We start from the raw sequence: 24691 nt of genomic DNA, 5'->3' as shown, positions 1-24691 counted from the left end.
CCCGCGCATGCCACACTCTGCATACAGCAAGCAGCAGCGGTGACCACATCAGCCCATGGAGTCTGGGAGGGAGTCCACCGCCAAGTGCCGCCTATCTGCAAGCAATATATTGGCATGCTGTTGCCAGATGGAGTTCGTCGTCAGTCGATGCGTTGTGGCACTATCACCTAACACCGAGACAGCGACCCCGGCCACCACCGAAGGGGTCATTGCCAAAAATCCGACATGTCGCCAAATATGTCGCCTTTTCACCCAAAGGAGCAAGAGTTGGAGATGTGCGCCCGCCCAAAACCCTGGTGTGAGATGGATGAGCAGGGATAATAAGAGCAGCCCCGCCACGTGCCAGTATGACTGACAGCCCGCCCATATGGAAGAATAATACCCAGATAGAGGGAGATACTCTCATTGACCTATGCGAGCTATTATATCACTTGCAAAACACACCGTATCGTCAAGCATTATTATGGCACTTGTGGGAGCCCCAATGAATCACAAGACGCTCTCTTGCCAATGAGACAAGTCTACCGAGCTTCACTGTCTCGCGCAACTGTAAATGGCGTTCTTGACTTGACACCGTCCCCCTCAAGTTGGGACCCTTCACGAGACTACAGTAGTAGTTGATGGCTGACTGGACTATCATTTAGCGAAGTTGTAAGTATAACCATACTATGCATTCAAGCCTCTGTTGGAACCCGTGAGGGGTTCGTGCAGTCTTGGCTAGCAGATACCCGGGCGTCGTTTTCACCAACTTGGGAATAATGGCCAGGCTTCCTCCCATCAGCCTCTCCGCGGAGAAGCCACGGAAGCCGCCGTCGCCAACGTGATCGCATCACCGGGCACCCGTCTCCTGAAATGATCAACGGCTAGGGATTCAAAATGCGGCGAAGAATCACACTGCGGGGAAGGGTGCAGCCCAGAGCTTAATGGGCAGATATTAGTGCGAGATCTTTTTCTTTTTTTCTTCTTTCCTATTCTCAGAGAAGTCTTGGCCTCGGGCAATTCCCTTCGATGGTGATAGATACGGACGTCAATCTTGTCAATCTTGTCAATCTGGGTTCGGGTTCTAGATGCGATCTACAGGGCAATGATACAAGCGGCTGCTCATCATTCATCCACAAGGCAAAAAACAAGTCAGAGATCAGATGCCAGCTCTGCTGTTAGCCTTGCTGATCGATTTGTCCAGAACTTCAAGTGATCTTCCCCGGCCGGGCTGGAGCTTGCTGGCTTTGGTTAGGAATCGCGGGTTAAACACAGCGAGTGGATTGGCCAGAAAACCTGTCACCGGATAAACCCCCCCCACGGGAGCCTGTTCCAAGGCGGGAGGGAGTTGGGCTGGTTCAGGCACGCCTGGGCACGCATATGCACACCAGAGGAATGTCCAGAAGTCCGTCCAACGGAATCCGACGATGCTTCTTTCTCTCACCTCCTATTCTGTCTGCCCTCGTTCCCTCCCGCTCTCGCTTGCCCGGCCTGCTTCATTTCTCTCGGCTGATGAGGCCCTGGGTACCTTTGTCTTCGTTTCTGCCATGGTAATTGGGTTATTACACATTACATCCCACCCCACTCCCAATCCAAGAAGATCCACGGGTCCTACGACGGCTGTCGTGAAATTTCTGGCACAAAATTCTTCCCACTCCTCCTCTCGCGGTGGATCCCGGCCTAGGGGAGGAACCCAGGAAACAAAGCACGGCAGGCCATGGCGGGTAAGGTAAGTAAGTCTGGTACATACATGGCACACACACAAACACACACCTAGCCTTATGGTGCCACGGGTGCTAGTGAAGAGAGGGACCTTCTTTCCACCAAGCAATTTTGTTTCTCTTACCTACGGAGATGGGTGAAAATTTTCGGACGCACAGCTGACCGTTTGTTTCCCCCTTGGTCAAATTGCTAGCTCTCCATAGAACTGGAACTGGTCGAGCGTGCAAGAAAAAGGCTCAAAATTGGGAGAAAAGAAGATGAAAAAAATGAAGAGTCACCAAACGTTAGTTTCAATTCCCCACTGCGGATTCTACAGTACTTGTAGCTTGGACAGAGGGTCCTACAAGCTTTAGGTAAGTCAAAGTACCACCTCCTAGTTCCATGCCGGTAATATCCAGATTTTCTGTTTGGCTTTTTCTTGCAGCAAGCAAGCAAGCAAGCAGCAGCAGCCTATTATAGCTGCCAAACAGCGAGGCGCACATATGCCATGTCGTCGTGTTTTGTTTAGTCCATGTTTCGGCGCTGCTGCTTCTCGCGTCGCATAAGCGCAAGCATATAAGGGCCAGTGTGCCGAGTTTCACGTAAGAGAAAACGACACTGCAGTATGCCTGATGCTTGTTCCTGCTTGCTGCTGCTGCGGCTGTGGTCACTTCTGCTGCGGTCACTGCTGCTGCTGACTACTGCTGCTGGCGGATGGAGATTCTTCTTGCCCTGAGTCTTCCATTCTGATGCGAAAGCTTGGGCGACGGTTCCTCCCTCCTATTCTGGTTCATGTTCCCCGGCCGGTGGATTCCTCGCGAGTACGTGTAAGTCGCAGGAAGGCTCGGAACTGACTAAGGATGTGTGGAAAAAAAGGGAGCATCGCGGTCCAGACCGGACCCAGTCAGCGCAACGTCGCCCGTTCACGAGCCCTCGTGGTGCGTGTTCCTGTCTGCATCTCGTACGATCGACCGCTAAACCCGCAACTCTAGCCAATCCACTCACAATTCGCCGGGCCAGTCGAGGGCTGGGGGGCTTTGCTGCTTTCTCCTTCTCCAAAACGTGGGTTACATACACATTCCATCACACACATATTATGGGAGGGAGGGAATGCATGGGAGGGGGCGCGGGCGGGTTTGGCGGCGCGGAAAGATCTGACATGGAAGCAAGCAATCAATCAATCAGTTCAAACCTGATAACCCTAAAATAACCTAGGTGCATTGGATTTCACGGCGGTGATCAACCAACCGCAGATTCAGAGATGCGGTTTCATGCCGCAAAAAGCCAAACGGCTGCGTCTCCAAACGGAGATTGGCGGCCGAGCTAGGTTGTTTCCGGCCCTATGGGGGCTAATTGATTGTTGTTCTTTTTTTAATACGTATCGAAACGAAGCAGGACTCGGCTCGGCTCAAGCGCTCGGGCATGTATTCCTTCGCCTGTTGGCCAGGTAGGTATACGGATACATGCCCGCCGCGTCCCTTCAATCCATAAGCGCCTGGCAGGCTGGGGCCGAAGTACTGCATCGTGAAAAGAATGCAAACATGGAGGTCTGCAATGCGACGAAGGGACGTTGTTCGCCCAATGATTCGCTTAAGGGAACTGACTGTGATATTTGCTCGAATGCGGTTATTTGCGATCAAGAAGTGCATTGCATCCAGTTTGCGGGAATGCAGTGCAGATCTCGGGCAGCCATCAGCCAACGCTCAGCGGTATTGCACCGATGCGAAGAGCCTACCACCTAGCGTTTTCTCATGCATGTCGCAGCACAACAGAAAACATCGTGAACTGGGCAAACGCGAGGGCAATCAACCCTCAGGAGAAACGCCCCGATGGACGCGGACGCGCTTTGCTAAGGTTAAGCAGGTCAAGTGACAGGACTCATGACCCAGTTGCATGCAGCGCCGGCAGAGTTATCGACAGTTGGTCGTGTGTTGTGCGGGCATGCAGTGCCAATAGTGGCAGAGTGCAGGCAAAAGAGGCATGTACCTAGCTAGCCTAATGCCATCGTTGTATGTCGTGCTCGTTCGATACGGCGACAGTGAACGCCGTCCTAGTCCTAAGCGACCAGATTACTGCTGGATTAGGCAAGTCCATGGTCGTCAAGGTACCCGACAGCCAGCAGCGAAAGGCCCAGGTACTGCAGGTACTTCTGCCGTCCACTATTCAGCCACCCCTCTTCTGAGTCTTCTCTCCAGTACTGTACTGTTGTTATGTAGTTGTGTTTGGGGTGCAGCCGCGGCGCTGACGCTGACCGCTGGAACTCGTGCAGAGAGGGAGCGCCTAGGAGCGCTGCTAGAGGCACGCTGCTGTTGCTTTGGCGTTGGGCCCCCGTAGGCCCCCCGGAACCCAGCAGACAGAAGAACCCAGAGCGTCCCAGTCCCAGACTCGGACCCCTGGCAGCGGAGGGGCCAAGGTACTTCGCAACCTCGATTTCATGACACATAGTTTACTTGATGGAAAGACTTGTTTGCAGCATGACGCGAGGGAGGACTAAGCTTGCGACAGTCGACGATACATGACTACAGCAGTACTGAAATACATAACGAACCTCATTTCCTCGCCCAACTTTTCCCCTTCGTAAGCCTGGTCTTTTATAATACCTAGTGACTCCCTTTTTGCATCACTTCTCCTGCGCAAGAGCATCATCATCACCACAGCGTTGACTGCCGTAGCGTCTCTTTTACACTCCTATACCCCTTTGTTAGTCATCCAGGCATCCACCCCTCTATACCACCGCCATACTACAACACCACTTACACGTCTAGCTGTCATTGGCTGTTTCCGGTATAATACGAACCCATTGAACAAAGACCTACTCAACCAACAACCACAACTACTTGGACAAACATTTGAGTCGACTCGGAGAAAAGAGGCAAAGAGAAAGAGATATTGTTTATTTCCACGCCGTACCGGAACATTCGAGTGCATCCTTCCCCATCCTCGTGGCACCCATTGAAGGACAGAGAGGAGGCAAAACCACCGCCAAGACCCTCCCAGCAAACCTCATTTTTCCCTCTTGAGTTTTTCGACTACCGCCAATACTTGGCCAAGCGAAACCGGGTGTAACCTGTGTGCATCTTGTCGGGTGACCAGATCAAGGCACGCAAGTGGCGCTATCCCCGGATTTCTATTACGCCCCTAGGATTTTCTCTCCCTTCCAGCAAAAAGCGAGAAGGAAAAAAAAAGGAACGGCCAGTGGTGACGCATTAGCGAACCCCCTGTAACCGCCCTGTCCCCAAAACCGACGAATCGCGATTCGCGGACGACCGGCTATCGCATCATTCTGACTTGTTGTTTCTGGCAAGCGGGTCTTTTTTTCCCTGATGCCGGCTATAACCATGCCGCACCACCGGGTCACGAGCTTCTTTCGCTCGTCAAATGAAAGCATCAACAACATCAAAGCCTCAGTCCAGCGCCGGAGGAGCCCGAGCTCGCGATCCCCCGCCACCACGCCAAGAGAAGGCACTACCCGCACCATCTCGTATGCATCGTCCATCGAGGACAGCAACAATCACCACCACAACCACAACCACAGCACCACCACCAGCGCCGCCACCAACGCTGCCACCACCCCCGCCGCCGAAGACCACACGCACAGCGGGTTCCACTCCAACTTTTGGGCACCCACCCCGGTCAACAAGATGACGGAATCGACCACGGCGCACCACAGCAAGGAGAAGGACCACAAGGACCACCCGCACCACCGCCTCAGCCTGCCGGGCCTGCACTTCGGCGCCTCCAAGCACAGCAAGGAGCACGGCCAGCACCCGAACGCCTCGCTGGATTGGAAGATCGAGTCCCCGCCCGTCGTCCTGCACGGCGACGCCGAGAACAGCACCGGCGCCCTGGTCTCGGGCCAATTGCTGCTGGCCGTCAAGGAAGTCCCCTTTGAGGTCGAGAGCTTCGAGGCGCGGCTGCATATCCATGTCATTCAGAAACGGCCGTATCAGCACCACTGCCCTGAGTGCATCAACCAGAAGACGGAGCTCAAGAACTGGAAGTTCCTCGCGGACCCGGCCGCACTCGATCAACGTAAGCTGACTCAACTATGCAATGCACCTCAAAAAAAAAAGAACTGCAATTTGCTGACACATCTCGCAGGCTTACACGAGTTCCCCTTCTCCGTATTATTGGAGGGACATCTGCCCGCCACCACCGACAACCCCGTTGTCGCTGTGAAGTATGAGTTCACGGCCGAGGTCAAGCCCAAGCACGGGCCGTCGCTCAAGCTGGCCAAGACGATCGACGTGAAGCGGGCGCTGCCGGTGCCCGAGCTGCCCCATCACTCGGTCAGGATCTTCCCTCCCACCAACATTGCCGCCTCGGTGCACTACCCCCAGGTCATCCACCCGATCGGCAGCAACAAGCTGCAGCTCCGCCTCGAGGGCATCGTCAAGACCAACACCGACGTCAACACGGTCGAGTACTGGAAGCTCAAGCGCCTCTCCTGGAAGCTCGAGGAGCACCTCAACACCGTCGCGCCCGCGTGCGCCAAGCACTCGCCCTCGGCCAAGAACCCCGACGCCGCCGCCGCCGCCGAGGACGCGGCCGGCAAGAAGGGCATCAAGCGATCCGAGTCGCGGACCATCGGCTCGGCCGACCTCAGCACGGGCTGGAAGTCGGACTACTCGCCCAACGGCAGCGTCGAGATGGAGGTCGAGTACCAGTGCAACACGCACTCCAAGTCGGTGTGCGACATGAAGAGCCATGACGGGACCGAGGTGACGCACCAGCTCGTCGTCGAGATGGTCGTGGTGCAGGAGTACGCCCCGATCCACCAGCCCAAGCACGTCACCCCCACGGGCGTCGCCCGCATCCTGCGCATGCACTTCGGCACCACCCTGACGGAGCGCGCCGGCCTCGGCGTCAGCTGGGACAACGAGGCGCCGCCCATCTACAAGGACGTCCCCGCCTCCCCGCCCTCGTACGAGCCGCCTTCCTACTTCTACGCTATCGGCGAAGAGGGGCCCATCGACGACCCCGGGCTGAACTACGAGACCCTGGACGGCTTCAGCGATAGCGAGGCCGCCCGGACGGCCCGGAGCAGTCTCGAGGCCGCCAGTGGGCGGCAGAGCGCCGCCTCGTCCTCACTACGCCATGCGCTTCAGTGAGACGAGAAAGGCAGTACCGGGAGAGGGAGAGTGAGGCTCATCACATCTCCCATCATCGCATTAGAAGATTCTGGATTTTCTATTCACCACACAGCGAGTTCATGCTTTTTTTGTCTTTTTTAACAACACTATTATACCCCCTCAAGCAACATTTGATTTGAGAATGGTTTTTTTTTTTTTTTTTTTTCAACACTACACAATAGACGCGAAGGACAGGAAAGGAAGGGAAACGGGTGGGGGGAAAAGTTCGGAGAGGTTCATACAACAAACAGCGTTGCATTACACACGGAGTTTGGGGGAAACACACTACTGCCCGTCCCACACGATCTGGTCGATGGTGCCCACACACATTACAGAAGGAGGAACTGGTCCTTGGTTCTTTGCGACTTTTTTAATACCTCGAACAACAAGAACGACATCTGAACGATGCGTTTACTCAGATAATAGCATCAGGCATTCAGCGATGGCCTCAAAAGCAGGGCCCTGCTGGAAGCAATCCTATTCAATAATGTTATCAAGGACTCTTCGTAGTCCATTTGACTCAACTCACTTCTACAAGTTCTCTATTCTCTATCTCGTGACGTGATTCATACTTGACTTGCAACATCATACCTGCCTACAATCTCCCCCTCATCTAGATGATATCCAAGTCGTCGTCGTGGAGCGAAACCTGGGGATATGTAAGTAAGTACACGACGCCTCTGCTTCTGCTTACTCCTGACGGAACCGACTCGGGGCCAGCTCTTGCCATGACAATCGTCCTCGACTATGTGTCAGCGTCTGGGCATTCGTGCAGGGTCATCGCATGGATTCGGGAGCACCAGGAGGGAGATATGTCGTGCTTTTACAATTCCATCGCTCCCCGAAGCTTGTGGGAGAGAGAGAGTCCGTACATTCCGGAGATCCGTGGGGGTGCCAACCCCGCGAAGCCGTAGAGCGAAGAGGCGCGCGGAGATTAGGCACGGACGAGAGAGCCCCCAATGTCCGTCCGCGGGAGGTAGCATTGATGCGATGATCTGCGCCTGAAAGCTTAAATGATGCATGTGTAGGCTGATTGATTGGCTGGTTGGGAGATGTTTACGCCAACTTCCGAATGCCACCCCCCCTCAGTTGCTGGCTTGCCTGCCGATCTTAAAACATGGCATTTGCCGTTCCCCTTGCCTCCACTTCCTCGTGGTTCCGTTAGCTTCCCCTGGCCTTGCGACTTCACCATCCTCACCATCCAATCTGGTGTACTCGCTACTGCCGCAATACGACGTCGAAGACACTTTAGGCGAAACTATTGTTTTCTGGGGTAAATCACACGTCGTCACGGGTCACATACAGCCCGAGACAGAACAGACAAGAAATAAAAGATGGATACTTCCAAGCTCTTCCGCGTCGACGGCATGGTCGCAGCCGTAACAGGCGGCGGCACCGGCATCGGCCTCGTCATGGCCCGAGCCCTCCTCGGCGCGGGCGCGAAAAAGGTCTACATCCTCGGCCGCCGCCGCGACGTCCTGGACAAAGCCTGCGCCGAAGCCGCGGCCGACCTGGAGAAGACCTCCTCTTCTTCTACCTCGGGTGTCATGGCCCCCATCGAGTGCGACGTCACGTCCAAGGCCTCGCTGCAGGCCGCCGTCGACGCCGTCGCCCAGGACAGCGGGTACCTGAACCTGCTGGTGGCCAACTCGGGCATCGGCGGGCCCGAGGCCCGGTACGGGAAGGGCAAGTCGGTGGCGGAGCTGCGGCGGGAGCTGTTCGAGGGCGTCGAGATGGCCGACTTCACGCACGCCTTCCACGTCAACGTGACGGGGGCCTACTTCACCATGCTCGCGTTCCTCGAGCTGCTCGACGCGGGCAACAAGCACGCCGTCGCCCACGCGAAGGAGGATGGGGTGTTTGGTGTACCCACCGCCGACGCGAGCGCGAACCCGAAGGTCCCCGCCGTGCAGAGCCAGGTCGTGTTTACGAGCAGTATTTCTGCGTTCAGCCGCGCGCACGTGTCGGGGCCGGCGTATTCGGGGAGCAAGGCGGCGATTATGCACCTGACCAAGCACTCGAGCAGTAACCTCGCGGAGCACGGGATCCGGGTCAATGCTTTGGCTCCTGGTTGTAAGTCCACCTACTTTCACACTGTTACTGCGACTACTACATGGATGATGGCATCCACGACCCCCCCTTTTCTTCCTCCGCTCGCCGCGTTACTCTGCTAATCACTACTGCTTTTGATCCAGTGTTCCCGTCCGAGATGGCGAATGGCCTGATGGAGAAGCACGGCGACCCGAGCCACAAGGAGTTCGGCCATCCCCTTTTCCTCCCTTCGCTGCGGTTCGGCACCGAGCACGAAATGGCCGGCACCATTCTGTACCTGGTGAGCCGTGCTGGGGCCTACTGCAATGGAAGCATCATCGTCGAGGATGGTGGTCGATTGGGTGTCATGCCCGCCGCTTACTAGTGGGATTCAAGTCATGAGCCGTCTGAGTAAGGGTGTCCGATCAATGTCGCTGTCGCAATTGGCCAACAATACCACGTAATAAATAAAAGTAGCCTAACATGAGTTCAATAACGGAAGAAACCTCCTGCCTTTAACAAGGCCATTCGCCAAGTACAGGGATGATGAGTTTAGGCTTCATTGTCTTTATATTCGAGACCCGTGTGATTGATTGGCATCTGCAAGATTCCCGATTTGGCGAGTTGGAATATTACTGTCCTGATAATGTCTCCAGACACCTGCGGCCACCCGTGGCTTCTGATCCCCAACTCGCTACAATTACCAATTATGCCGTTGGCTACGGATACATGCAGCGATTTCTGCCTATCTCCATATTGCGAAGACCCTTTCGAAACCTCCCATGCGAGGTGTGATCAATCGCAACAGATACGAAGACACGGGTACATACTTCTTCGTCCAAAATGAATGCACATACCCGTGTGCGGCTAAATGTTTTTGTGACTCACCTCATAGCTGCCTGCTGAAGCAAGCAACCAGAACATCCAGATTCCTCCATATGTGTCAAAACGAACGGCTTCCCTTTCTTTTCATTTTTTCTTCCTGTTCACGACCATTGCTTCTACTCATACACCAATATGCCCAATGCCTCATGCCCGAACGAAATGTCCTGCCATGTTTCGACACCATTCCCGAACGAAATCACCTATCAGGTTGCGACAGAAGCCATTCTTGGCCGTACCCTTAAACGGGCACAACGCTTACGGCTCGTAAGCAAGACCTGGAAAGAATGGGTTGACGATATCCATATCCGGCTCGGGCACTTTGTAAGCGACAGGTATTGGCCACGGTATGATTTTTCCTTCCAACGCGCGCCCTTCTGGCCACGTTATATCGCCCACGTTGCCCTCCGCTCGCAGCCGGACGGCGTCTCCCCCCCCCTTTGGGCCATTCGGCAGGCCGCCGAGTGGGTGGTCGGGCATAGCGACCCGCCGCCCGCAGACTCGGATGCCGCGGCTGCCGCAGTCAGAGAGCACATCATCGGCATCTGCTCGCTGAGAGAGCTGTGGCTGGAGGATAAGGACCCCATAGACATTTGGGGACCCTTTCCGGGCAATGAGGTGCCAAAACCTGGGGAGGACCGGGACTTTACTGTTAGTGAGCAGGATCAGTATGATCAAACTGCGCTGGCCATGTCTGCTTCGGCGAACCAGGTGGCCCTTATAAAGGAGACAATACAGTCATTGCACAATGTCCCAGGTGATCGAGAGTAAGGCGACTATCATCTCATCAGGTGTCACGCTTTCTGATTTCGGGATCGACGATACTGACAGAGACCCGACAGGAGCGTCCTCGACTTCGCGTTGGGCATTGCTTCCTATAAAGGCTACGATACGATGGTCAGTCTGCTCCTTGATATATACTCTTCGGAAAAAGAGATGACACTTGGTATTGTTATCCTGTACGCGGGTAAGGGCAACAGCCTATCGACGCTTGAGCTGGTTCTCGGACAGGAGTGCGGGACCTGTACCGAAAGCCCATGCGAGGCCATGGCGCACACGAGCAGCCTGGAGATCTACCAGAAGCTGTACGCGCACGCCAAGGCACGGATACAAGGCAGCCCAGATATAAACTACCTCGATCTCCTGGCGGAACACATGGTCCAGATGGCCCGTCGGGGCGCCGTGCCGATCCTGGACTACCTTATGTAACTGGAAATCCCGGGGCCGACCTACTGGGTGAACTCTCCATGCGACGACCGCCCCAGCCTGCATCGAGAGGCGGCGCGGGCCGGACAACTCGAGACCCTGGACTGGCTTCTGAAGAGACGCTACGCCGAGCCTTTCGTCCTCGCCGAGGCCGTGCGTGGCGGAAACCCGGCCATGGTGCAGCTTCTCCTGCGCGAAGACGCCTCCGCGGTAAACGAAATACCGCTCGAGGAGGCTGTACAGAGGGAGCACGAGGAGATGGTCAGGATTCTCCTGGTTGAGGGACGTTACATCCTTGAGCAGGAGCGCCAGGGGGCGACGCAATGCGTGAGGCGAAGAGGCTGGGGTTGGAATCGATGGTGGAGCTGCTCCGTGAATGCGGCGCCGTCAGTGCAGCATCTACTTCTTGAAATATGCAGAGGAAAATGAGGAAGGGGAAGCACTCTGAGGGTTGTCTGGCAGTAGGGTAGAAGATTATACGAAGGAAAGAACTTGAAATTGAGTGTAGGACTCTGCCAACTGCGCTGAGATATGTTGGTTGAAGAAACGCCTCATGTAGGTTTATCCATGTACCCATCTAGAAACTGAACTTTAGTTTAAGGGAAGGTTGGGAATTCAGACAGGCTGCGCTCCCGGTTGCCGTCAGAGTTCCCTCCCCATCCCCAGCTTGCCGATACTTCTCTCCCCCAAAGATGGCATGTGAAGCCATGTGACTGGTCACAAGAGGCACGGTTGCGCACCTACGCGTATAATACCTCCTTTTTGAGTCTATGTGTTGGGCTTGCTCGGTTTTGAGTCACTTGCTTCTGCTGGCCTGCGCTGGTACGACTCGAAAAGCAAAAGAACCCAAAAAAGTAAAAGAAAAAAAAAAAAAAAAAGTCAATAAATGGTTAAAATCTTTTCCTGACGCGTCCAATAGATGCCTGCTGGAGCAAACAACAACAGGTCCTCAAATTCACTTGCACGGGACGAATCGAACCTGCCCTTCCTTCTCGTCGTCCATCTTACTTCTTCTTCATCATCCTATTTCTTCTTTATCCAAGCCTTTTAGACCCATACGTTCGTGGGGCTATTATTATACCACGTCAACTACTATCGTCATTACCCCCAAGCGGCCGGAAGGATGTTCTTCACAAAACTCCCCAGGGAGGTCATCTATCACATCCTGCTCGAAGCCGTCCGCGTCCGCGGCACCAAGCGCGCACAGCGCCTGCGGTTCGTGAGCAGGGCCTGGAAAGACGCGGTTGATGAGGCCATCGTTCGGCTGGGCGAGTTCGCCAGCTGGCCTGACGATTGGCCCTACCTTCTTTGCGACTGGGATCACGAGGGAAGGCAAGAGTTCGAGCGCGCCCCCTACTGGCCGGAATATGTCGTTCGCGCAGTCCTCATCCATCCACCGCCAGGAAACCCCTATACGCCCCGCCTCATCCGTCACGTAGCAGAAGCGGTTGCTAGGCACCGCTACCCTATCACATACTCAGACGACATGCTCAAAGAATACATCTTGGAGATCTGCAAGATGACACTGGCTCTTTATGAGGAGAGAATTCACTTCATGAGTCTGTGGTACTGGCCGTTCGAACGGTCTCCGCCTGAAGAGCGAAACAGTGAGCTTTACTATGCTTATCTTCTCTGCGCGGCAGCTTGGACAAAACAAGTGGGACTCGTGGAGGAAACCTTGCAGTCAATGCCCCGTGACTTTTATGCGTAAGGAACCTCGGACCCAAGCTCCCTATTCACTCGAGATGCGGATTCTGACACGCCATCAGTTCACTTACCCTCAGGTCAGCATTGGCTGTTGCCGCTCTCAAGGACGACAACAACCCAATAATCCGTTTGCTCTACGACACATTGGCTGCTGCCGTTCTCAAGAACCACGCCAACCCAGCAAATCGTTTGCTCAGCGAGGCAAATAAGAGGGGGATGCGCGAGGTGGCGAAAGACTTGGTTTTGCAAAGTGCAAGTAAGGCGAATAACCTTTCCACGATGGAGCAGTTTATCAATCAAGATTGGGATGGCCGATATGTGGAATATGATTTCTGGAATTCGTGCTTCGAGGCGGCCTGCAAGACAACAAGCCTGGAAATATTCCAAAAACTATACCCACGGGCTGAGAATTACCTTGACACGGACGATTACTCACTTATGGATCTACCCTCTGGCTCGCTCATGGACTCGGTGGTTAGTCGTGGGGTTGTGCCGATCCTGGATTATCTCTTCAACCTGTATTGTCCGGGCCCTACTTCTCACTACACCGACCTCTTGCCTAAAGGTTCAGGAACAAGTTCGCTACTGCAGAAAGCAGCGCGGCATGGCCAACAAGAGACCGTGGTCTACCTTCTGGACAAAGGCTTCCCCGTTCTCCCCGCAGCTCTCGAAGCAGCCGTTCGTCATGGAAACCCTGCACTTGTCGACCTCCTTCTGAAACGGGCCGGCTTCGTGGTCACCGCCACCGGCGCGTTGTCTATCGCCGTGGAGAAGGAGGACGAAACGGTGCTCAGGATGCTCCTCGAGGCGGGTGCGAAGCGGCTGCTCTGTTCCGATTGCAAAGAGGGCTTGGTGGCGGAAGCGCGGGATCAAGGCCTGGAGTCGATGGAGAAGTTGCTTCGTGAGCATTGGGTGGAGTAATGTTAGTAGGGAAACAGGTTTTGCAGCTCGTTATTTATATGTTTCGTAGTTTGTATCCCCTAAGAGTACGGGGAATTATGTTTCATGGTCCTAGGAATTCAAGTCCCGGGATACCTGCTCCGCAATCATGTCAAAAAAGGGGTAGCCCCTGAAGTCTCTTGCACTAATCCAACGATCACTGATCGAATAGCAAACCTCTCTAAATCAACGCTGTTGGTAGCCAATCAACCGATTAGCATGAATCTATCTTGCGCCTTTTCTTGTTCACTGTCTTCAATGGTCCAAGTTTATGCCAAGTGGTGGCGGTGATGCAAGGGATGCGTGTGGGAGTAATCAGAGAGATAAGGGGTTCTTCTATTAGTAAGCTGCCATTATATGTCATCCGAGAAAGAACGTAGACCTCTGCTCCTTCTTTCGGTCATTTCTTCCTTCTTCAATTCTAGGACTCGCGACCCGTGGCTGCTTCTCGTTCTGTGACAGTTCTCAGGTTGATCCCATCTAACGAACAATTTCAACGGCCATGTCCGCTGAACAGCCAACCGTGGTTCTTGTCCCGGGAGCCTGGACGGCACCTGAGGCCTATCACAAACTGCGCATCGCCCTAGAAGCCAAGGCCTTCACTGTTCACGTCCCAGCTCTGCCAACCAATAACGGCCACCGGCCTCCCGACTCATCGTTCGACGACGACGTCCAAGCTGTACGTCGGGTCGTACAGCAATTGGTCGAAAACGATGGCAAGGAGGTCATCATGCTCATGCACTCCTACGGAGGCGTCGTCGGCACGACGGCTCTCCGAGGCCTAGCCCGCAAAGATCGCGAAGTACAGGGCTTACCGGGCGGCGTGGTCCATCTACTCTACGCCGCGGCCTTCTTGCTCGCGCTCAACCAGAACATCCGGACCGTCGTGCAGGCGGTCAACCTCCCCCGAGGCAGCGACGGGCTGGTCCAGTTCGCCGCCGACGGGACGTGGTTCCCTACCGACCCCGTCTCGCTCCTCTACCAAGACCTGGCCCCGGAGGACCAGGAGGAGCAAGCGCGTTTGCTGAAACGGGGTAACGCGGCGACCTTGACGGGGAACGCGACCTACGAGGCTTGGAGGGACGTGCCGGCGCTCTATGTTCGCGCGACGGAGGATGGGTGGCTGCCGCCGGAGTTTCAGGACTTTTGTGTGAAGAATGCGGTGGATGCGGGGGTTGCTATACGTACGGCGGAGCTTCGGTCTGGGCACTCGCCGTATGTCAACTTCGCGGGCGAGCTGGCTGAGATGGTTGTTCAGATTTCAAAGTTAGGTGTATAGGTTGGGTAGTTGACTACCCCCTATTTCTCGCCATAGATGCATCAGGACGTGAATTTCAGTCGATGGAGGACAGTTGGATAGGTACGTCGCGCAAAATATTAAGGGGTATGTGAGTAATGAAAGTAAAGATAACTGGCTATATGACAGGGGTAACGGTTTATAACCGTCGGATCAACAAGACCATTACCGCTAAGCTGCCCATGTCGCCTAAAATCTCCATGTACAAGCGATTCAAAATAACACATGAGTTTTATGACAGATTCCCAAAACCACGGCGTAGAATCGATAAAAGTTCTACTTTTCAAACATCGGGTAAAGTGAGGCGTGAAATAGAAATTGGTCTACATAATTGAGGTTACCCCTTTTCATGTATATCGCAGGTCTCCCTGCATTCCTGTACCATACCTACTATGCAATTTAACTTATGGGAAGTAATTGCATCCCGTCCGCAACTCTTAAAGGCTATCTAATTATACGTGCTATTCAGTGTATAAGTACACCCTAGGTTCTTGAGGTCAAAGAGTGGTGGTGCTGACATGAGATTACACGCTGACCAACATATAGTACCATCTCCAAACAGGATGAGTACAGCAAAGAAACATGTGACGTAACACCGACCAAGGTCACGCGGGGTTGAGCAGAATGAGAAAAGTCTTTCATTCAAAAATATCTACCTTTCCTCCATTCCCTTCCATCAACCTAACCCTGTATCTCACATCCAGCAGACATGGTCATAACAAGTGCACCCTCGCAGTTACACTCCGGATCGATTTTAATAGGAAATACGATATGTTACCCATATCGTCCCCCATCATAAAGCTAGAGTTATTCTACGAGGGGATTTGATACATGGATCTTTTGCAAAGCCAGAAGGACGCTGACCTACTCCTTTGCCTTGCCCAACAGCTCAAGGTACTGTCTAGCAACATCGACAACCATGTCACTCCAAGTCTTGAACTTGAATCCAAAGTCCACTTCGGTTTGGTGAGCATCCCAGTCTATGGGTATAGTCTCCTGGCTGCCCTGGGTAAAGATGCCACTCCTGACAGCGTGGGGGAAGTTCTCCTTGACTATGTCCCAGGCCTCGTTGAACACATGTGACACGGTGGCACCAATGTTCTTGGGCGCGCCGTCGTTCAGTGCTTGGACAAAGAGCTTCGCGACGTCGTAGACGTGGCAAGCACCCGCCGGCATGGGGCCGGGTGCCTCCTGTCCGGTGACGACGCCCAGCATGATGCGATTTGTGCTGGCCATGAGATCGTCGGCCTCCAGGGCCCTGTCGTCGGGGCCGAAGACGAAGCCGGGGAAGACGTTGACAACTTCAAAAGAAGGGTTGTTCTCCTTCACAAATCTCTCGGTCGCGTTGAGAGCCCCGATCTTTCCCGCCGAGTACGCTGGGATCATGGAGTCGAACGGACCAGGCACGTCGGCAAGTCTGGACTCGGGAGTGATCTTGTCGCCATTGGGCGGGAAGGGCATGTTTGCAAAGACGGACGATGCGATGATGAGCTTCTTCAACGAAGGTTCCTGGCTCGCTGCTTGTAGCATACTGGTGACGCTCTTGACATTGGGCTCGTAAATGCCAGTCTGGGGGTCCAGAAAGGGTGATGGAAGCGGCGATGCGAGATGAATAACATAGGCAACACCTTTGACAGCTTCTTCGTAGGCCTGCTGGTTAGTGATGTCAGGCACCTCTACGAATGAGAGACGATCGGATGCTTTCAGAACTTGAATCTTGGGGTGTTGGACAAGAGACTCGGATTTCGACAAAGAGCGAACGGCGGCTCGGACATTGTATCCTTTCTCAAGGGCACTGAGTAGCACCTTGAAGCCGACGAAGCCATTGGCGCCGGTGAGTAGGAGTGTAGGGCCCATGGTGGATTGGGTAAAGAGCGCGCGAATAGGTATGATGAGTTGACGGCTGTATTAATGAGGTAGTATAGTTCCGGGAAGACGGCTGTAGAGGAAGAGGGGACTCTGTGATTACGACATTCAAGAGAATCTAGGGGACGAAATCTGGGTTACAATGTTCTCTTCTCAATTGCAGCGGCTTGTACTAATACGGCTTAAAGAAACAAAAGACCTTGCCAACGGCGTAGAGGAACGAAGGGCCTTGCTGATATATTACAAATAGTAACTTGGAAGCTGCAGTCCGCGACTGAGCCGGCAGGAAGCCTGCCTCAAGCTTTCACCGCCCGCAGTACGAGACAGTCTGCAAAGGGATAACAACCGTGTTTAAAGGGAATGCGACCGTCAGACGCCACAATTTACTCACCGGTGTGATCGGCTTCTCAAATATGACACATTCAACTGGGTTGCAGTAAGCCATGGAAACATATGGTCCATCTCTATGATTACAAATCCTGCAATACCAGGGATGCGACGGAGAAAAAGGAAACGAAAGACAGCCGCGCTAACATACGGTCATCAAGAATAACAACAAACATGTAAGGGGGTGATGCCCTAGACTCAACAGATCCTCCGCCAGAATCGAAATGGAGCACCCATTGATGCCACTGCCCGGTCCCTCTTACCATACTCTGCACAGCCCTCCATCGCTGCCTGGCGCCCATGCATCACCCCTGACAGCCGTCTCCGCGTAGAACAGATCTATAGGATTGTGTTGTCTCTTGATGGATCTTAGTCTCTCGTTGTTTTGGCCGTATAAGCTTTGCTTTCAGTCCGACTGCCGAGGATTCGCCTCGTCGAGATAATCGCCTCCGTCAGGGGAAAGGCTTCTGAGGGCCGGCACCGTGACATCTATCAGATAATCTTTGGTCTTGCTTTTCTGCGCCATCGTCTCTTGACACTCCCTCGGCGCGAAGGCTAGGATGTTCACAATGGCGTCGCGCCATACTGGCAGGACTGCGTTGGAGGAGGGCGTGTTCCCCGCAACCGAGCGACGCGCGTGGAGGGAGACGCCGCCAGTCACGAGGCCACCGCCAGGATAGTCACTCTTCCTGTCTCGAGGAACCCCTCACTGTACGACGATCACTACAGTTACGACAAGACAAGAACATAAAGACGCAGAGACGATAATTCTAACATGTGAAAAGGCAGGTCATACCTTTCGACAAGAGGCGGACGGCACCGCAATGTTATGAGCGCGAGATGGGCTGTGATATTGTTGCACGCAAAAGCGGAACTCCACTAGAGCGTACGGCAATAGTGGCATAGGTACTCAATGCGACAGATATATATATATATATATGCTCATCGCTGTCCCCCCACGGGAATGTTTCTTACTTATCTCAAAGCTGTTATTGCAAAAGTGTGGCAGGTCTTCTTCGTATGTCAGGGGTATCCTTAATGAGTCCGAAGATGCACTCGATAGGCTAGCAGACCATTCCTAGCTGATGGGTTTGAAGGCACCTGACAGGCACATCATTAGATTCATGACCTGTATTAACAAACATGCTGCTCGAAGGACACTGTTCCTATTCAAGGCAGGAGCAATTGAACTTGGGCCACCGGTTGTAGAGAGAGGGTGACCAATGCTGTATCATTACGGGCGGCCAAAACAGCTATTTGTTGGTTGGTAAGTGTTATATCGACGGCATCAAGGACGGGAAAGCTGTTGAGGATCACGAAAGGCCGGGTCTTGACTGGAAGGACTTTGAGCCGGGGAGAGAAGCTCATCCCCAAAAATGGTCTCTCACGGTCAGGCGGTGTTGGTTTGATAAATGTTTGTCCAATAACGTACCGGTAGCGATTGGTATTTGGAATGTTTTTGAGAAATTCCAAGGTATCGGGGAACCATGATTCTCTTTTTGACTTCATGTGTTTTTAGCGGTTGTTGGCACTGTTTGAGTTTCTTGCTTCTGCTGGCCTGCCGGTGTGAACCGCATAAGTTTAAAACAAAAAAGTATCTAAGCCAGGAGGCGCCCTCTTGGCTCAATGAGTTCTTATCAGCGCTAACAGCTTTCTTGATTACTGATTTGATTCATCATCGGAGCCGCAAGACCACTCGGCCAACTGTGCCAAGCTGGATTTGTGATGCGACATCGATGAGTCCTGACCGATACATACGCTGGGAGGGGCAGCGGTGATTCGATATACGAAAACCCAAGCAACGGCGAAGTGCTCACTGTGCTGAGCTTGGAGGGGATAAAACGAGCTCAGTTCTTGATTGTGCCACGAGGCAAGGATGAGGAACAGTCTTGCTTCACGCACGCCGACCAGTCTACTGAAGACAAGGTCTGGAAGAAGAAAGCGTGAAGTGATTCCGTGACTGTGCTGAGCTTCTCTTGTGTCTTTTTTTCTTTCCTTTCCCTTGCTCTCTCTTCCTCTGCCTTCTTCTTTATTCATTCTTTTGGACATACGCCCGCTCTACGCACATCAGGATTCGTAAGTACGATAGACAGATATGCCCTACTGGTCGGCTATTTACCCTGGTTGGTGGGAAGGAGAAGTTCGTCTTGAAGACACCTGCTTATTTCCTCCATAAGGCCAAATCCGCATAGACGACCAAATCCCAAGTGAAAGGCTCTGTTTCCCCCTTTTCCTACTTCCAACTTGTCATACAATCTGACCTCACTGGTTTACGCGATACACAGATGCCATGCATGTCTTGTAACGGCCCAATTATGTTCAGGGCCTCAGGTATAGGTCTCATATCATTCATATGTATGTATAGAATTACAATACCAAGAATAAACCTCAAGAGGTATCAACCCCCTAATGGCGCCTCGCGATGCATATATACGATCTTATTCTCAATCCTCCCGCAAAGGCACCATCCCTATATCCCATTGGGTATGTAACAGAAGTGTTGCTGCCACAGTATCTATCTAAACCCCTTTTCGATTGAACAGCAACTGACAGATCACATCACGCCCACTTCCCCAACCCCCTTTTCTTCTCACCCCCCTTTTCCCTCAACGACCCTACCTCTTCACCGGCCTCAAATAAACCTGCAACGGCGGCTTATCCCACACCGTAAACGCCTTCTGCCCCTCCAACCACCCCCCGACTCTCCCCCGCGATCCGCATGTCGAAGTGGTACACAATCTTGGCCAGGATGAGCCGCATCTCGGCGTACGCGAGGTTCTTGCCGATGCAGTTGCGCGGCCCCAGGCTGAACGGCTGCATCGCGTCGAGCGCGTCGCTCGCGAAGCGGGGGTCCCCCAGGAACCGCTCCGGGTGGAACCCCATCGGGTCCGTCCACAGCGCCGGGTCGTGCGAGATGGCGTAGTGCCAGACCGCGACGCGCGTCCCTTCGGGAACGGCATGGCCGGCCACTTGGGCACCGCCTTTGGGGACGACGCGCGGGAGGCCGATGACGACGGGCGGGTACCGGCGCAGGGACTCGTTCAGGCAGGCGAGCATGTAGGACAGGGAGCCGACCGAGCTGAGGGTGATGTCGGCGTCGTCCGCGAACGTGGAGCGGACCTCGTTCGTCAGCTTCTCGAGGGCTTCGGGGTTCGTCAACAACAAAAACGTCGCACCGCTCAGCAGCGTCGCCGTCGTCTCGGACCCCGCGACAATCAGCAAGCTCGCGTTCATCTGGAGTTGCAGCAGATCCATCCCCAGCTCGTCCTTCTTCCGGATCAGGCCCTCGATGAAGTCCGGCCGCCCCTCGGCGCCCAGCTCGATGCGCTGCAGCAGCTTCTCGCGCGTGAGCTTCTGGTGCTCGTCGCGGCTCTTCATGCCGCCGCACCGGCTGATGGCCTGCACGAGCCCGCCGAGCCCGACGCCCATGAGCGCGCTCACGACGCCGCCGAAGCGGATCGTCTCGGTGATGCGGCGGACCCAGGGGTGGTAGCTGCCGCTCTCGAGACCGCCGAAGGGGCTGCCGAAGCCGAGGTCGCCGATGACGTCGAAAGTGCACCAGTTGAGCCACTCGCGCATGTTGACCTTTGCTCCTTCTTCCCCTCCCCCTTCCGCTTTCGAGGACTCGGGGCCGGAAGCTGAAGAAGTGGAACAGAGCTCCCGCAGCTTGTGCACCAGCAGGTCGACGTACCCGCCGATGATGGGCTCCTGTGCCCGCATGCTGCGCTCGCTGAACCCGTGCGCGAGCTGGCGGCGCAGCGCGCCGTGGTACTCGCGACTCCGGGCCGAGACGATGTTCTCGGGCATGTCGTCGATGGGCCGGTAGAACCGGCCGTCCTTTTCGAACTCGGGCTCGCCCGGCGCGCGGTGGCCGTAGATGTCCCGCCAGGCCCGCGGGTCCGCGAACGCGAGCTCGTCGGGCGCGACGCGGACGACGGGGCCGTAGGCGCGGTGCAGGTCCGCGACCCTGTGGCCGAGCGCGCCCGTCACCAGGTAGTAGGCGCGCGGCAGGCTGGAGGCGCGGTGCAGGAGGGGGCCCGGGAAGCGGCGGAGGGGGTGCAGGAGGAGGTTGTAGGCGAGCCAGGCGGCGTAGTAGGCGGTTGCCTGATGGGGGAAGGTCAGCGGGGCGTTGATTGGGTATCCGGACGTACGGGGGCGCGGGATCTGTTATCGAAACAAGAACCCCAGATCTAGATCCAGATCCAGATCGGGCGAGACTTCAGATTCAATTCAACAAGGTTCTGACTTACCGAGACAACGGTAAGAAGTGCCAGATTGGGCAAGCCAAGGCCCGAGACATGCAGATCGACCATGTTGACGGCGCGCTCCGAACCGGATGGTTTTATGATGATGATGCAGGAACAGTACTTAGTTGTTGCGACGTCTTCGAACTCTAAGCAGCAGGTATCTCACAGCTTCGGACGATACGTGAACTCTGCATTATTTCCAGACGGGGTTTGGGTTTGGGACGAACGAAGAAGGGGGAAGAAGACATGGGGTGCCTGCTGTATTTAAACTCTCCCGAAGAGCCAGCCCGTTCGTTGGGAAGGGTGGTGTCCCGTGCCGGGGGCACAAAGGGGCAAATGCGACGACGGGACATGGCGTCACTTGAACCAAGGAACGAACGGCCTTGCCTTATTGGCGACATGTGTACGTAGAAGAATAATGCAATGCCGGATCGGATAGCGAATCCCGCTACGGCCATTGGTCGCGCTTCTGCATCTGGGGTGTGCTGCTGCAAGCAACCGACCCCAGCTCGCCCCAGCTATTCATTCACCCGTCTAATAATACGGGTGTGCTCCGGCTGGGCTGGGGGAGAGCCACGTACGATATGTTCGCAAGCCCTTCGGAAAGCGGGGGGGGAAAGCGGCGGGAAAACCATAGACTGCAAGAAGCAAAGCCGGCGGTGTAACTCTCTACTCACCACTCCCATCGAACCGCGCGCCCCCTTATCCGGGTTCGATTAGGTTGCGTAGATCCCCCACGATGGCAAGATGGGTATGCGAACCGCCCGGCTCCTCCAGTTCCGGTGCTGGCTCAGCATAAAAAGATAAAAAGACCCCATGCACTAACAAAACTGCCGGATTGCCGTTACGTTAGCGTAGAAGGAGGCGCCGCACGCTGCATAAAACTTGACCAGTGCCGTATGTTCCCGAAATTGATTGGAATTGGCATGCTTCGTGAAGGGAAAAAAAAAAAAAATACCACCAGCGACACCGTTGGGCACCGGGCGCAAGTTCGCTGCTGTGCTTCCCGCACCATGACAGCAGCATCGTGCTAATCGTTAGTGTTGCTGGACGCGGAGTTCGGGTTCTCATCCCGCTGCCGAATCCCGCTCCACCAACCTCTTGCCTCCACGAACGCATGAATACGAGACAAGCCCGTCGCGGGGCTCGAGAGTCCCGGGGCTTGGTTGTGCAAGAATGGAACCCGGGAGGTGGACGGGTTCTGATGTGACCTGTCGAGTTTCCAACATGCAAGTAGGCAGGGGGCTTGGCCTTTCGCGTTCCGTCTCGCGCCTTTCACAGCCTCTCCCCTCCGCATGTGCTGCCAATTGGCGAAACCCGGGAATGGGTGCACTTATCATGTACGAACTACATCGCATGGGCCAGGGAGATGCTCGGTAGTACATTCACCCTCCATCTCAACGCGCTGTCACCACCAATTCCCAAGGGAGCATACGAGTGAGAGACTGGCGGGTGAGCTCAGATCCATACGGCGACGATGGAGGACGAGGGAGCAAAAGGTTACCGTCGCGGCGGTCGGACACCGTGTTGCCTGGCCAGTATCACCAGGAGACAATGCTACTGGATGAGTCTCTTCCAATGAACCATCCTTACTTTGAGACCTCCTATGCAATACTAACACCTCAAATCGCCGGAAGGTGTCATCGCACGTGGCTTTGATCTTATTCAAGGGATACACTCCCGTCACATGCCCGATATCTTCGAGGCGGCTTCTGGCGATATGAGATGGCTAGCAACGGGGCACGGCAGTAACGGTAGCTTTCATTTGGATAGGTCATAAAAGTTCATATTGATACATTACAGCCGAGTCCTTTCGACCGCATAGTCATGATTAAGTAGGTATAATAGTTAGTGTGGGCTAGTAAACAGCCGCAAGCGGGTCTCTCTATTTGGCCTCCTTCTTAGCCTTGTCGACAATCTCCTGCGCGCGCTGCGACTTCTTCTCCAGCACCTGCTTGACCTCGTCCATGGTCTCCTTGAGCAGCTTCTGGCCCTCCTCCTGGTGCTTCTCCGCCACCTCCTTCAGCTGCTTGAGCTTGGGCAGGACCTCGCCGCCGCTCGGGATCATCTGGAAGTACGAGTCCAGGTCCAGCCCGAAGCTCTGGCCCGCCTGCTGGCCCTGGGACTTGGCCTGGTCGACCGTCTTCTTGACGTAGTCCTCGAACCCGCTCAGGTCCTTCTTCTCCAGCGCCGCGCTCAGGTTCTTGAACAGCTCCGTCGTGTTGCCCCGCTTCAGCGCGTCCTCGTTCTCCTCCAGCAGCTTCTTGGCCTCCGGGTACTTCTCCAGGTACGGCTTCGCCTGCTCGAGGCCCTTCTTCCACGCCTCGTCGCCCAGCTTCCGGACCTGCTCCGTCTTCTCCTGGATCAGCTTGCGCGCCTTGTCGACGCTCGCGACGCTGAAGCCGGTCTTGAAGATGTCGGCCAGCTGCTGCCACGTCTCGTCCACCTGCTTCTTGGCCTCGGGCCCGTACTGCTCGCCCAGCTGCTTGAGCTGGTCGACGTTGCCGCCGAGCTGCTCCTTGAGTTTGGGGTGGTTGTCCATCAGGTCGCCGATCGAGTTGCCCGCCAGGTTGGCCAGCTTCTTGGACAGGTCGGCCAGCATGTCGTACGCCTTGCGCGCCGTCTCGAGGCTCAGGCCCGACTTGGCCAGGCCCTGGAACTGCCGGTAGGCGTCGTTGACGAGCCGGTCGGCCTCGTCCTTGTGCTTCTCCCGCACCGTCTCGAAGTCCCGGAAGGCCGTGTCGACGTACTGGCGGCCGCCGGGGAACCAGCCGACGTAGCTGTAGCAGAACTCCTTGACGTAGCGGTAGGCCTGGTCGGCGTCGGGCGTCTTCTCCTGCAGCTTCCTGGCCGCCTGCTCGTACGTCTTGTTGGCCTCGGCGGCCGTCTTGCCGATGGCCTTGTGCACCTTGCCCGCGGCGCTGTTGGAGTAGATCATGTAGAAGATGGCCACGGACGCGGCGCCGCCGGCCATGCCCGAGGCGAACGACGTCGCGGCGCCGCCGCCGCTGGAGCGGGAGCTGCTGGCATTGCTGGGGCCGGCTGTGGTGGATTGGAAACGGGTTTGTTGGGGGATTCTGGAGGTTCTCAGCTGACGGGCAGCTCTGGGTATCGCGGCCCGCGCCGAGGTTTGTATCGCAGACATGATGAGTGTGGAGGGAGATGTGATTGATGGAGTACGACCAATTGGTGTCTAGGGTGTATTTGAGTGACCGAATTGGGTATCTCAAGAGGTATACAAGTATCGGTATTGGGGTTTTTTCACGAAGGAGAATTGGCGAGGAGAGATGGTATGCAGGCGACGAGTCTCAGTCTTC

The 24691-nt window shown here is 55.1% G+C and overlaps 8 protein-coding genes across 8 annotated transcripts; 6 read left to right on the top strand and 2 right to left on the bottom strand.

Annotated features, from left to right (window-relative positions):
- Positions 1-5018: 5018 nt before the first annotated feature.
- PG986_015142 (arrestin n-terminal domain containing protein) lies at positions 5019-6791 on the top strand (the record flags this gene model as incomplete). The annotated part of the gene is made up of 2 exons (XM_066851364.1): positions 5019-5712; positions 5782-6791. The coding sequence occupies 2 exons, from the start codon at positions 5019-5021 to the stop codon at positions 6789-6791; spliced, it is 1704 nt and encodes a 567-aa protein (XP_066692453.1).
- Positions 6792-8146: 1355 nt separating this feature from the next.
- PG986_015141 (uncharacterized protein) lies at positions 8147-9228 on the top strand (the record flags this gene model as incomplete). The annotated part of the gene is made up of 2 exons (XM_066851363.1): positions 8147-8885; positions 9008-9228. The coding sequence occupies 2 exons, from the start codon at positions 8147-8149 to the stop codon at positions 9226-9228; spliced, it is 960 nt and encodes a 319-aa protein (XP_066692452.1).
- A 659-nt stretch (positions 9229-9887) lies between these two features.
- On the top strand, positions 9888-11360 carry PG986_015140 (uncharacterized protein; the record flags this gene model as incomplete). Its single annotated transcript, XM_066851362.1, has 3 exons — positions 9888-10376; positions 10557-10930; positions 10991-11360. The coding sequence occupies 3 exons, from the start codon at positions 9888-9890 to the stop codon at positions 11358-11360; spliced, it is 1233 nt and encodes a 410-aa protein (XP_066692451.1).
- A 694-nt stretch (positions 11361-12054) lies between these two features.
- PG986_015139 (uncharacterized protein) lies at positions 12055-12642 on the top strand (the record flags this gene model as incomplete). The annotated part of the gene is made up of 1 exon (XM_066851361.1): positions 12055-12642. One exon carries the CDS (start codon positions 12055-12057, stop codon positions 12640-12642), a length of 588 nt encoding a protein of 195 aa, XP_066692450.1.
- Positions 12643-12917: 275 nt separating this feature from the next.
- PG986_015138 (protein kinase) lies at positions 12918-13559 on the top strand (the record flags this gene model as incomplete). Its single annotated transcript, XM_066851360.1, has 1 exon — positions 12918-13559. One exon carries the CDS (start codon positions 12918-12920, stop codon positions 13557-13559), a length of 642 nt encoding a protein of 213 aa, XP_066692449.1.
- Positions 13560-14079: 520 nt separating this feature from the next.
- PG986_015137 (alpha/beta-hydrolase) lies at positions 14080-14856 on the top strand (the record flags this gene model as incomplete). Its single annotated transcript, XM_066851359.1, has 1 exon — positions 14080-14856. The coding sequence occupies one exon, from the start codon at positions 14080-14082 to the stop codon at positions 14854-14856; it is 777 nt and encodes a 258-aa protein (XP_066692448.1).
- An 882-nt stretch (positions 14857-15738) lies between these two features.
- On the bottom strand, positions 15739-16731 carry PG986_015136 (cinnamoyl-CoA reductase; the record flags this gene model as incomplete). The annotated part of the gene is made up of 1 exon (XM_066851358.1): positions 15739-16731. The coding sequence occupies one exon, from the start codon at positions 16729-16731 to the stop codon at positions 15739-15741; it is 993 nt and encodes a 330-aa protein (XP_066692447.1).
- A 6528-nt stretch (positions 16732-23259) lies between these two features.
- On the bottom strand, positions 23260-24519 carry PG986_015135 (uncharacterized protein; the record flags this gene model as incomplete). The annotated part of the gene is made up of 1 exon (XM_066851357.1): positions 23260-24519. One exon carries the CDS (start codon positions 24517-24519, stop codon positions 23260-23262), a length of 1260 nt encoding a protein of 419 aa, XP_066692446.1.
- Positions 24520-24691: the final 172 nt, after the last annotated feature.

Source organism: Apiospora aurea, assembly GCF_038362705.1.
Source record: "Apiospora aurea strain CBS 24483 chromosome Unknown utg000011l_segment0_segment0, whole genome shotgun sequence".
Lineage (NCBI taxonomy): Eukaryota > Fungi > Ascomycota > Sordariomycetes > Amphisphaeriales > Apiosporaceae > Apiospora > Apiospora aurea.
The sequence above is the reverse complement of the archived record's forward strand: the minus strand, read 5'-3'. Positions and strand labels throughout refer to the sequence as shown.